At 43.5% G+C, this 13,397-nt stretch overlaps 1 protein-coding gene across 3 annotated transcripts in view; it reads left to right on the top strand.

Moving 5' to 3' along the window:
- The window catches only part of LOC119975372 (fasciculation and elongation protein zeta-2-like), a 178,076-nt gene that overhangs the window by 126,858 nt on the left and 37,821 nt on the right, over positions 1–13,397 (top strand). For all 3 annotated transcript variants that reach the window (XM_038815006.1, XM_038815005.1, XM_038815004.1), the window contains exon 4: positions 2,952–3,096. In XM_038815006.1, coding sequence (XP_038670934.1) covers positions 2,952–3,096 — 145 coding nt within the window. The remainder of the gene's footprint in view (positions 1–2,951; positions 3,097–13,397) is intronic.

Genomic DNA, 13,397 nt, shown 5'->3' with positions numbered 1-13,397 from the left:
CTAAACGTGCTCGCTATGGGACTTTCTTCCCATCTAGTTAAATCGCGCCCATAGAGTCATTAAACTTTACAGCATAGAAAGAGCCCCTCCAGCCGCCGTGTCTGCCCCAGCCATCAAGATGTGGAGATGCCGGCGTTGGACTGGGGTGAGCACAGTAAGAAGTCTTACAACACCAGGTTAAAGTCCAACATGTTTGTTTCAAACACGAGCTTTCGGAGCACGGCTCCTTCTTCAGCCATCAAGCACCAATCTATTCTAATCCCATTTTCAAGCACTTGTTAGCTATATTGTTTCAAATGCTCATCTCAATGCTTCTTAATTGTTTCCACCTCTACCACCCTTTCGGGCAGTGAATTCCAGATTCCCACCACTCCCTGGTTAATTACCCCTGTACTAAGGGGATGATTTTCTTTGTATCTATGTATACCTCTTTCAGGTCCCCCCTCAACTTTCTCTGCTCTTTGGAAAATAAGCCCAGCCTAACCAGCCTCGTTTCATAAGTGAAGCATTTCAGTCCAGGCAACATCCTGGTGAATCTCCTTTGCACCCTTTCTCCTGCAATCATATCCTCCTTATAGTGTGGCGACCAGAACTGCTCACGGGTGCGGCCTAACAAGCGTTTTATACAACTCTATCATAACCTCCCTGCTTTTATATATATATTGTTTTGTTTCTGGGATGTGGATGTCACTGGCTGATCCACAATTCGCAGCATCTGCCACAAAGTAGCAGTCCCTCACAGAGTATGCAGTGAAATGGCAGGCTGGATTAATGCTCAAATCCTTCAGAATGAGCCTTGAACCCACAATACGCTGGTCCTCATAATTAGTCAGTCAGAGATCAAAGACACTGGAATCTGAGATCATAAGTGGGCGAGTTGTAAGTCTGAGATAGTGGGGAAAGCTGTCTGACATTGAAGAGTGGTGTAAATCTGAGTTTGAAGAGGGTGGAGACGGGGATTATGAGGGAGGAGACTGGTCATACCGGGGTGGAAAGAGGTGGCTATTGGAGGAGGTGGGGGAGGTTGACTGAATATTTGGTGTAAAAGGGTTTTCATGTTGACCCTATAGAAAACTTACCTGTTCCCGTTGGCAACAGTGCTGTAAATGCATTTAGCTCACGGATTAGGCCCTTCTCACCACCTTGTACCTCCCTGGATTCCTATTCCCCAGGAATGCACCTCTGTGTGTACAAAACCAAATCCTGGTAAAATAGTCACACAAGCTTCTGTAAAAATATTATCGAACAATCCTCCCCCAAGAATGGATTGACTGCCTGACCTGGACACACCTTCATTAAATCTAGAAGTAGGTGGCCTGGGGTCAATTTTGAGGTTTTTAAAAAAAAGTTTAACTCTGACCTGCTCCCCATCCATCCTTTGGGATTAAGGTTGTCTTCTCAGATTGGAAATGAACATAAGTAATGTTTGAAGTGTTCTTAACTGAGTCAAACTGATTGTTCCTCTTTGAATAATCTGATGGGGTTTTTCTATATTCACGAGCCAGGAAAATTGGGCCTTAATTTTATGGCATCTCTGAAAATGGAATGCTTCCTCAGTGCTGATCTGCTGGGAGAGGAGCTCAAATCTCTCCATTTTCTGATCCCAAGACAAGAGAGCTTCTGATAAAGCTAAACTGAGATATAAATGCAACAAAAATGATTTTAAATAGCTGTCAACCCACAGCTATTGAGCAGAAAATTGTAAATTTAATTAAATTTGTTAGAAGCTTTTAGAAACACATCCATCTGTTATGCAATAATGCTAGGTTATGCCTTCAGCACTATAGGTGCTTGTAGTGTCGTCTCAAATTACTTTATACATGAAATCTGTTTCATCTTGCTTCTAAATTTCATTCTCCATTCTTGCTCATGCTACAAAACTATGCATGTAAGGTAACTTAATCTAATTCTTGAAAATCACTTTTGTCATTTTGTTACCTCCAAGAATTGAAATCTCTGCAGTTTAAATGAGTTAAATTTCCCAAAGTACATTGTATTAGTGGCTGTAATTCTGGATATTTCTCTTAAAATTAAGTCATACTTGGCACTATCCTTGATTAAATTTTAGTCAAAAATTCTTTGTTGTTCAAATTTTAAAACAGGCTCTGAAATCCTCCACATAGCTTTTTCCAGGACGTGGGTGGTGGGAAAACTCACCTACTTTCCTATCCATTATATAATTGGTATGGATACTATAGCAACCTAGAACTTTAATTGTTTGAATGAAGGATGGAAATCATTCTGTCTTGAGAATGATGCTGTCTTGAGAAGACTTGACTTGGATCCAAATAAACAGCACTGCTCCTTCTAAGCTCTTTGTCAGTTTACATATTGAAGAAGTTGTTCCTTCCTGTTGTACAAAGGAGACTTAATATGAGCGTGTAGAGGCACTTTTATATTATGCCGTTGTTGCTAGGTTCTCCAGAAAACCGGTCTTGAGTAGCTGTTTGCACGCCAAGCATGCAACTGACAGAATAGGCACAGATTGATGACCTGGAAGACAACCAAAAATGAGTTTTCCTGGATTTTGTGACAAAATCCAGAATTTTACATTTTGTTTGCAGCTAGGTGCTTGAAATGTGTCTCAGCATTAATGTAACATAAAAGTACCTTTACGTCATTTAGCTCATTGATGTTCAGAAGTTCATAAGATATAGAAGCAGAATTAGGCCATTTGGCCCATCGAGTCTACTCCGCCATTCTATCATGGTTGATGTGTTCCTCATCTCCTACCTACAATGTTACAGACCAAGAGCTGGATTGCTGGAAGTTCTTGTGATCGTGCTTTGACATGGATAAGTCTTATAAGTAAGGCAGTATATGTATGAAAGGCTAATTTGGTATCAAATTAATAGAAGTATATTACTGTTATTTGTACTGCAGTTGCCATTAAAAGCTAAAGGCAATACGTTGTAGCTTTTATAAAACATACATTTATGCTTCTTTACAAGGTGATCGAGGAAATAGAGGAAATGATGCAAGAATCTCCTGACCCTGAAGAAGATGACACACCCACGCAATCTGACCGACTTTCCATACTTTCCCAGGAAATTCAGACGCTCAAGCGATCTAACACCACTAACAGCTACGAAGAACGTAAGCGCTTCGAGTGCAAATGATTAAAGCTGGGCTATGGGATCAGTGATATTTGAAAGATTATCTAAGTAAACCAAAATTTTCATTGTTATTATCATAAAGACAGCGTTGGTGTATAATCCCGTAATAGGGAGTTTTTATTTTGTGGAGGGTGAATGACTGGAATAAGGCAGATGGATTGTTTGAAGTAGGTATTTTAAAACTAATATTCTGATGTAAAAATTTGGAAATGTCTATCCATTCCACTTTAATCCTGCCAAATTTGGTAAAAGTTGTGATGTTAAACAGGTTGATGAGGCACATAACATTGAGCTGGTTCTTTTGTGCCACAATGGAATTTGAAGTCCTACAGTTTACTTTGATTGTGTTTGGAATAGAACAGTCTGTCTCAGAGTGATGCAAACTTGTCATGCTGATGTCTGGGGTCCAATCTGTCCTGTTCTACTGGTCAAGTAATCACATTTCCAGTGCCTATGACTGATTATTCCTTGGGGCTTATTGCTTTTTATGTTTAACTTGTATGGCCTGGATAAAATTGTCAAGAATTAGGCATTCAGAAGCACTCAGAATATTTAACTTTTATAAATATGTTTCAGCATTTTTTTTTTTGCCTCCTGATTAACAACACCAATTCATGTTTATATAGTAACTTTAACACAATGATATGTCCCAAGGCACATGACCGAAAGCTTGGCCAAACAGGGAGGTCTGAAGGATTTTCTTACGGAGGAAAGCGAAATCGAGAGGCACAGGGGAGGGTGTTCCAGAGCTTGGGGCCAAGGCAACTGAAGGCATGGCCTCCACTGGTGAAGTGATTAAAATTAGGAGTGCATAGCAGAACAGAATTAGAAGAGGATAGACATCTTGAGAGTTGTGGGGCTAAAGGAGATGGGGAGGGGAAAGGCCATGGTATATTTGAAAACAAATGAAAATTAAAAAATCACGATGTTGCTTGTGGATAGGATCCAAGCCAGTCGGTGAAGCCAAAAACAAGACACTGAAATGTTATAAATTGAGATAGTTTATCGACTTGTTTGAGTCCTGCAGCTCTCCTCCCATTACCCCTGCCTCCCAGATAGTGCTGCAACCCCCACCCTCCGAATGCCCCCCCCCCCCCCCCCCCCCCCCCCCCCCCCCCCCCCCAGTGACCTCAGTGATCCTCGATGTACTTTGCCCTCCTAGCTTTACCATTATGTCCAGGTGTATCCCCGGGATGGACATTAGAGTGGGGACATTAACTCTTACCAACGTTTACAGATGCACCATCGAGAACATCCTAACTGGCTGCATCACAGCCTGCTATGGCAACTGCTCAGCCCAAGACCGTGAGAACAAACGAACATAAGAACTAGGAGCAGGAGTAGGCCATCTGGCCACTCGAGCCTGCTCCGCCATTCAATTAGATCATGGCTGATCTTTTGTGGACTCAGCTCCACTTTCCGGCCCGAACACCATAACCCTTAATCCCTTTATTCTTCAAAAAACTATCTATCTTTACCTTAAAAACATGTAATGAAGGAGCCTCAACTGCTTCACTGGGCAAGGAATTCCATAGATTCACAACCCTTTGGGTGAAGAAGTTCCTCCTAAACTCAGTCCTAAATCTACTTCCCCTTATTTTGAGGCTATGTCCCCTAGTTCTGCTGTCACACGCCAGTGGAAACAACCTGCCCGCATCTATCCTATCTATTCCCTTCATAATTTTAAATGTTTCTATAAGATCCCCCCTCATCCTTCTAAATTCCAACGAGTACAGTCCCAGTCTACTCAACCTCTCCTCATAATCCAACCCCTTCAGCTCTGGGATTAACCTAGTGAATCTCCTCTGCACACCCTCCAGCGCCAGTACGTCCTTTCTCAAGTAAGGAGACCAAAACTGAACACAATACTCCAGGTGTGGCCGCACTAATACCTTATACAATTGCAACATAACCTCCCTAGTCTTAAACTCCATCCCTCTAGCAATGAAGGACAAAATTCCATTTGCCTTCTTAATCACCTGTTGCACTTGTAAACCAACCTTCTGTGACTCATGCACTAGCACACCCAAGTCTCTCTGAACAGCGGCATGCTTTAATATTTTATCGTTTAAATAATAATCCCTTTTGCTGTTATTCCTACCAAAATGGATAACCTCACATTTGTCAACATTGTATTCCATCTGCCAGACCCGAGCCCATTCACTTAACCTATCCAAATCCCTCTGCAGACTTCCAGTATCCTCTGCACTTTTCGCTTTACCACTCATCTTAGTGTCATCTGCAAACTTGGACACATTGCCCTTGGTCCCCAACTCCAAATCATCTATGTAAATTGTGAACAATTGTGGGCCCAACACGGATCCCTGAGGGACACCACTAGCTACTGATTGCCAACCAGAGAAACACCCATTTATCCCAACTCTTTGCTTTCTATTAATTAACCAATCCTCTATCCATGCTACTACTTTACCCTTAATGCCATGCATCTTTATCTTATGCAGCAACCTTTTGTGTGGCACCTTGTCAAAGGCTTTCTGGAAATCCAGATATACCACATCCATCGGCTCCCCGTTATCTACTGCACTGGTAATGTCCTCAAAAAATTCCACTAAATTAGTTAGGCATGACCTGCCTTTTACGAACCCATGCTGCGTCTGCCCAATGGGACAATTTCTATCCAGATGCCTCGCTATTTCTTCCTTGGTGATAGATTCCAGCATCTTCCCTACTACCGAAGTTAAGCTCACTGGCCTATAATTTCCTGCTTTCTGCCTACCTCCGTTTTTAAACAGTGGCGTCACGTTTGCTAATTTCCAATCCACCGGGACCACCCCAGAGTCTAGTGAATTTCGGTAAATTATCACTAGTGCATCTGCAATTTCCCTAGCCATCTCTTTTAGCACTCTGGGATGCATTCCATCAGGGCCAGGAGACTTGTCTACCTTTAGCCCCATTAGCTTGCCCATCACTCCCTCCTTAGTGATAACAATCCTCTCAAGGTCCTCACCTGTCATAGCCTCATTTCTATCAGCCTAACATTGAGTCACTTTCACGTTAGCTGCCTTGGCACTTAGCTTTACTTCTATAAATTAAGCTCATAGAAGCAAAAGGACAAATTGATCATCACCTTTTAATTACTTGGCGATCATACTTATCAGCACAGAGCACATAAGTTCAAATCTTTTCAGTAGATCATATTGGTAGACTTGGCAAATTTGTTTTTTCAATGTTGTGTGAAATGCATTCAGATTATTTGAGTTCTTCAAGCAGCTCACATGTTTTGATAGCAATTTGTCTGGAGGAAACCCAAATACAGTCGTTGCATTACAATGGACCCGTCAAAGCTCTAGCCTCCTGCTAAAATGGTGATACTTGTGAGTCTTTTAGCTGTAAATATTGTAACACTTTCCTGCTGTATATCAAAGATAGCCACTCTGCCAGATGGTATGTCATGTGCTTTTTAAAAAAAAAAAGCAGACTACCAAGCATATTCGAGCCAGTTTTCTTTTCATTGCGCACAGGGTCTGTAGAATATCAATTAGCACTGCAATTCCTTTTATGTTTTGTTACGATCCCAGTTGAGGTTAGAACCGGACAGAAGATCCTAGAATGGAACCCTGGCTCCAAAGACTGTAACTTTGACTTTTTTGATATAAAATGTGGAGTAAAGTCACAGGAACGCTAAAGAAAAGAAAACATTTATTAAACGGGAAAAAATTGCAATTCTCCTTTACTCCCCCTTTTAGTTTAACAAATACTAAGATTTTAAGATTAGCACAGGTTGCAAAGTACATCATATGGTTCAATGGTCCCATTAGCACAGTCCAGTTTAAGCACGCAGATTGGCTGGGGCCATATACGCTCTGAACCCAAGTTAGGTTTTCACCTCCGAATCTTCCCAGACGATTCTTATACCATGAGTCACCTTAGAACATAGAACGATACAGCGCAGTACAGGCCCTTCGGCCCTCGATGTTGCACCGACATGGGAAGTCCAAAAACTAAAGGCCATCTAACCTACACTATGCCATTATCATCCATATGCTTATCCAATAAACTTTTAAATGCCCACAATGTTGGCGAGTTCACTACTGTTGCAGGTAGGGCATTCCACGGCCTCACCACTCTTTGCGTAAAAAAGCCACCTCTGACCTCTGTCCTATATCTATTACCCCTCAATTTAAGGCTATGTCCCCTCGTGCTAGCCACCTCCATCCGCGGGAGAAGGCTCTCGCTGTCCACCCTATCTAACCCTCTGATCATTTTGTATGCCTCTATTAAGTCACCTCTTAACCTTCTTCTCTCTAACGAAAACAACCTCAAGTCCATCAGCCTTTCCTCATAAGATTTTCCCTCCATACCAGGTAACATCCTGGTAAATCTCCTCTGCACCCGCTCCAAAGCTTCCACGTCCTTCCTATAATGAGGCGACCAGAACTGTACGCAATACTCCAAATGCGGCCGTACTAGAGTTTTGTACAACTGCAACATGACCTCATGGCTCCGGAACTCAATCCCTCTACCAATAAAGGCCAACACACCATAGGCCTTCTTCACAACCCTATCAACCTGGGTGGCAACTTTCAGGGATCTATGTACATGGACACCGAGATCCCTCTGCTCATCCACACTACCAAGAATTTTACCATTAGCCAAATATTCCGCATTCCTGTTATTCTTTCCAAAGTGAATCACCTCACACTTCTCCACATTAAACTCCATTTGCCACCTCTCAGCCCAGCTCTGCAGCTTATCTATGTCCCTCTGTAACCTGCAACATCCTTCCGCACTGTCTACAACTCCACCGACTTTAGTGTCGTCTGCAAATTTACTCACCCATCCTTCTGCGCCCTCCTCTAGGTCATTTATAAAATGACAAACAGCAACGGCCCCAGAACAGATCCTTGTGGTACGCCACTCGTAACTGAACTCCATTCTGAACATTTCCCATCAACCACCACTCTCTGTCTTCTTTCAACTAGCCAATTTCTGATCCACATCTCTAAATCACCCTCAATCCCCAGCCTCCGTATTTTCTGCAATAGCCGACCGTGGGGAACCTTATCAAACGCTTTACTGAAATCCATATACACCACATCAACTGCTCTACCCTCGTCTACCTGTTCAGTCACCTTCTCAAAGAACTCGATAAGGTTTGTGAGGCATGACCTACCCTTCACAAAACCATGCTGACTATCCCTAATCATATTATTCCTATCTAGATGATTATAAATCGCATCTTTTATAATCCTCTCCAAGACTTTACCCACAACAGACGTTAGGCTCACCGGCCTATAGTTACCGGGGTTATCTCTACTCCCCTTCTTGAACAAAGGGACCACATTAGCTATCCTCCAATCCTCTGGCACTATTCCTGTAGCCAATGATGACCTAAAAATCAAAGCCAAAGGCTCAGCAATCTCTTCCCTGGCTTCCCAGAGAATCCTAGGATAAATCCCATCAGGCCCCGGGGACTTATCTATTTTCACCTTGTCCAGAATTGCCAACACTTCTTCCCTACGCACCTCAATGCCATCTATTCTAATAGCCTGGGTCTCAGCATTCTCCTCCACAACATTATCTTTTTCCTGAGTGAATACTGACGAAAAGTATTCATTTAGTGTCTCGCTTATCTCCTCAGCCTCCACACACAACTTCCCACCACTGTCCTTGACTGGCCCTACTCTTACCCTAGTCATTCTTTTATTCCTATAGAAAGCTTTTGGGTTTTCCTTGATCCTACCTGCCAAAGACTTCTCATGTCCCCTCCTTGCTCGTCTTAGCTCTCTCTTTAGATTCTTCCTCGCTTCCCTGTAACTTTGTCTCACCAAACTGTGGCTTCCACAGGAGTGAATTCAAATTCCGCTTTCAGAAACTCACTTTCAAATCTCCTTTTAACGTATGTGTTCCCTCTGCTGCTTCCATCAAGGTTTCACTTTCGAGTTTTACATCTCTCCCTTTGGCTTTCCTTTGTCTTAAAGGCTTTTACACAAACTCCGAGGTCCAGCCACAGATAATTTCACAATAATGTCTCCCAAACTGTAGTACTTTTTCACAAACCCCTTAGCACCGCTGCAGATATCTCTCTGATGCCTCATAATTCATTGCATTTTCAACTGAACAGTAGTCTATTCTGGTTCCCAGTTTCCTCTGTTCCATTAATTCCAGACATCTTGGAAACTTCTCTTCATTTCTCTAGTTTCCTTAATAGCTGGACTTCAGGTTTCTGGCATCTGTTTTCTTATTCATTACTCCATAGTATGGCTTTTTGTCTGAAAGAGATGTTCCCTCTTTAGCCTACTAAAACCAACCACTTCTGGCAGAGCTGTGAGAGCAGCCTTCTCTCTCACTACCTATCTCCAGCAGCAATCAAATTAGCTAAACTAAAACTTAAAAGCTTCTCTACCTTGCAAGGCCCAGTTTCTAAGCAACCACTGCTGGTTATTTACTCTTCACACCGTAACAATATTCACGGTTGGAATTGAAGCCAACCCCCACCCATACAAGCACCATTGTTCAGCATGAATCTAACTATAAGTTTGACCATTCTTGGCACAGAAACATTTAGTTAAACCCACTTAAAATTGTACCTTATTTCTAATATTTAACAATACAAATATAAATCCCTTAAAACTACCTTTGTTTCCCTAACAGTTTAAGTGGAATTTTAAGAGTAGCAATTGATTTTACCAGAGCTAACATTTGATATGCTTGTTGGTTTATTTGTTGGTTGGGATATTTATTAGCCTTGAAGCTTATTACTCCATTTAAGGTGAACGTTTTTTAAATCAAGTTGGGCTGCTCATGCATTTAGATTGCTGCAATGCATCCCGAACCATTTATTGATGTAAGCATGACTAATTTCTCCCAATTACTTAGGATTACATACAAAGAATATATGCCAGAGAAAAAGACCATTCAGCCCAACCAGACTATGCTGGCATTTATGCTCCACTTGACCCTCCCCCCTTCATTCCATCTAAATTTATCATAATCCTCTAGTCTCTTCCTCATAAACTTGTCTAGTTTCCCCTTGCATGCATCTATAAACTTAATATATCAGTGTTCCATATTTATTTCTGTCACAGTAGCTAGTAATAGGTACTTAGTTATTATACTCCAATTCTGAAGAGTCACTGAGGCAACATTTTAAAGTAAACTGCAAAATAATGCTGCCAACCTTTTACCTAGTAGCTTGGATCACAGAATGCCACTGATAGCTGTAACCCACAGCTGACACCAGCATTGAACTTTCAGCTTCCACTTTGTGTGATACAATGCTGGCTGACTCTCCCAGCCCACCATACCTACAGTTTCAGCACATGAAGGGGGGCCTAATCAGCACATAAACAATGGTAGTCTATTCAGCCTGTTCCACACAATTCTAATACATTTTGTTTCACAAAATATACACTCCTCATACCTCCCAAAACCATGTGATCACCTGGGAGAGATGAAAAATCAAATATAAATCCAGACCCATTCGGGGGGAATTTCTGTCCGACCCATCGAGAGACCAAAGCTAGTCATGCTTGCCCTCCGTTCTCTGATATTACCTATCTTTTGTAACAGATGTTGCCCACCCCAACCAGAAATAACCCTCGCTTGAAGGAATTTGGTGAATTGGCATTGACTGCATGAGCTGGTAGCCTGTTCTCAACGTCCAGTAAATACAAGCATACATCTGTATTAGGAGTAGTGTTGAGTCCGCGAGGAGTAGTGTTGAATCCGCATTGACGATAGTAGAAATTACAAACCCACAGGGTTTATTTCAAGGCAATTCTAATATTCCTCCACCCCTCTAAGGGTCTGCTTCCCTGACCTGCGCCAAGGCCGGGGTTTTTATACAGCTGGGACTCTCCTTGTACATTGAATATATTCATCCAATAAAACAAACCCTCCCACAGTGGAATCAAAAAACAAAGGAGAAAAAGAAAAAAGGAGTCCAGGACCACCCACGGTCACCATAGAGTCCGCTCTCTCTCCACACGCGCACGCACACACTCACACACTCACTCAACGCCGTCCAACCTCTGAAAGAGTGCCACACATGATACCCAAGAGTTGTAAACCCCAACTCCTGCCATCCACTGCCTCTTGTAAAACTCCTTCCCCCAAACTCGGTTCCCCCCCCCCCCCAAACTTTCCACCCCAGCTGGACCACTCGGACCCTGTTCTGCCAGGCTCCGATGGCCGCAGCCCCTCCCCCCACCTCACTCCCGTTCACTGGCCGGCTTAGACCGGTCAGCGTGGAGGCCCCCGCCCGGGTCCCTTTCCCCCTTGCCCGACCCTAGGAAAGCCCACGTATACCAGCTCCAGCCCACTGCACCACCCGCTTCTGCTTGGCCCAGCACAGGACCTTCTCCTTCACACTGTACCTACGGAAGCACAGAGTCACTACCCGTGGCGGCTCATCTGCCTTTGATACAGGCCTCCATGACCGATGAGCCCGATCCAGTTCATATCAGGCGGGATCGCAGCGAAATACTCAGTCTGTCTCGGCCCTTCAACTCCTTCGGGCAGCCCCACAATCCTCAAATTCTGTCGCCTGGACCTGTTTTCCAGGTCTTCCATTTTTCCTCGCAGATCCTTATTAATCTCCATCTCCTTCCCCATCGAGGTAAGTTGATCACCATGCTGCAATAATGTCTCCTCCAATTCCTTCAGCACCTGCCCTTGCCCCCGCACCTCCGCCTCTGCGCTCACCAGAGCCGTCGTCACCGGGGAAATCACCTCCTCCACCAGCACACTCGAAACCTCCCTCATCTCCTTCCTCATTGTCTCCATGTATTTTGTAAACTGCCTTTCGAATTCTGCAGCCATTACCTTAGTTATTTCTTCAGCCGTAAGCAATGCGGTCTCCCCTGGTGCTCCAGCCTCCATTTTCCTTAGTGACCCCGCAGTGACCTTTCTACTCCCCGACGAACTTTCAGCTGTTTTCACAGCCGTTTTCTTACTGGACCTTGACATATACCTTCCCTGTGCTTTCTCCTGGCCTTCACCGCCTTCGCTGCCCCTAGGACCGGGCGTCAATCTCCGACAATGCCGTTCCCGACCGGGAACCCTCCAACGCGCGGCTGCCTCCCGTCCACCGTCACTGGAAGTCAAGATGAACTGTTTTCAATGGCTGAAGGATCAATAACCAAATGCCATAGAATTGCGGTAATCGACAAAATGACCAGAGATAAAGGACCAACTTTTTTTTAATTGCAGCAAGTGGTTAGGATTTGGACTGCACTGTCTGATGAGGTGGTGGATACAGATTCAATAGTAACCTAAAAGAAATTGGATATTTGAAGCAACAAAAAATCAGGGCTATTAGTAAAGGTAGACAAGTGAGACTAGCTGGAATCCCCTTAGGAGGAGGCAGTGGTAGACATGATGCGCTGAATGCCCTCCTACTGTACTGCAGTCTTCCAATGATTAAAGAATTTTTGGTGAATACTTTTTAATACAGGTATATATGCTGCCATTGTGGAGTTGTAAACCACCTTACGGGCAACACAGTAGCATTGTGGATAGCACAATTGCTTCACAGCTCCAGGGTCCCAGATTCGATTCCCGGCTTGGGTCACTGTCTGTGCGGAGTCTGCACATTCTCCCCTTGTCTGCGTGGGTTTCCTCCGGGTGCTCCGGCTTCCTCCCACAGTCCAAAGATGTGCAGGTTAGGTGGATTGGCCATGATAAATTGTCCTTGGTGTCCAAAATTGCCCTTAGTGTTGGGTAGGGTTACTGGGTTATGGGGATAGGGTGGAGGTGAGGTGGGTAAGGTGCTCTTTCCAAGAGCCAGTGCAGACCCGCTGGGCTGAATGGCCTCCTTCTGCACTGTAAATTCTATCTACCTATCTTGTGCTGCAAAATCCAGATTATTTGGCTTTGGCGTCTGAGTTCAAATGTTAGTTGAGACACAACCACTCTGTTTCACAGCCAGCTGTGCAGAAAGTAATTCCAGTTGTGCTATGCATTCTAACTTTGTGATGAAAATCAAGTTGTAATGCATCAAATCACATTTATTTTAAATATCCAGTGTTTGCATAAGATTACATAGCAAAAAGGGCACAGAAATGGGTCATTTGATCCAATTGATTCCTGCTGGTGTTTATACCCGCATCCCATTTCTTCCTTACCTAAAACTATTATTGTTATCCTCTATTTCCTTCTCCCTCATATGCTTATCCTCCCCTTAAATGCATCTAGAACCATTTGCTTCAAACACTAAGATAATAGTGAATTACTGTGGAAACTGAAATCTGAAGCAAAAACAGAAAATGCTGGAGAATCTCATCGGGTCTGACAGCATCTGTGGAGAGCGAACAGAAC

This window comes from Scyliorhinus canicula, chromosome 1 (genome assembly GCF_902713615.1).
Source record: "Scyliorhinus canicula chromosome 1, sScyCan1.1, whole genome shotgun sequence".
NCBI classification, from domain to species: domain Eukaryota; kingdom Metazoa; phylum Chordata; class Chondrichthyes; order Carcharhiniformes; family Scyliorhinidae; genus Scyliorhinus; species Scyliorhinus canicula.
Note: the sequence above shows the minus strand (reverse complement) of the source record. Positions and strands in the feature narration are given on the sequence as shown.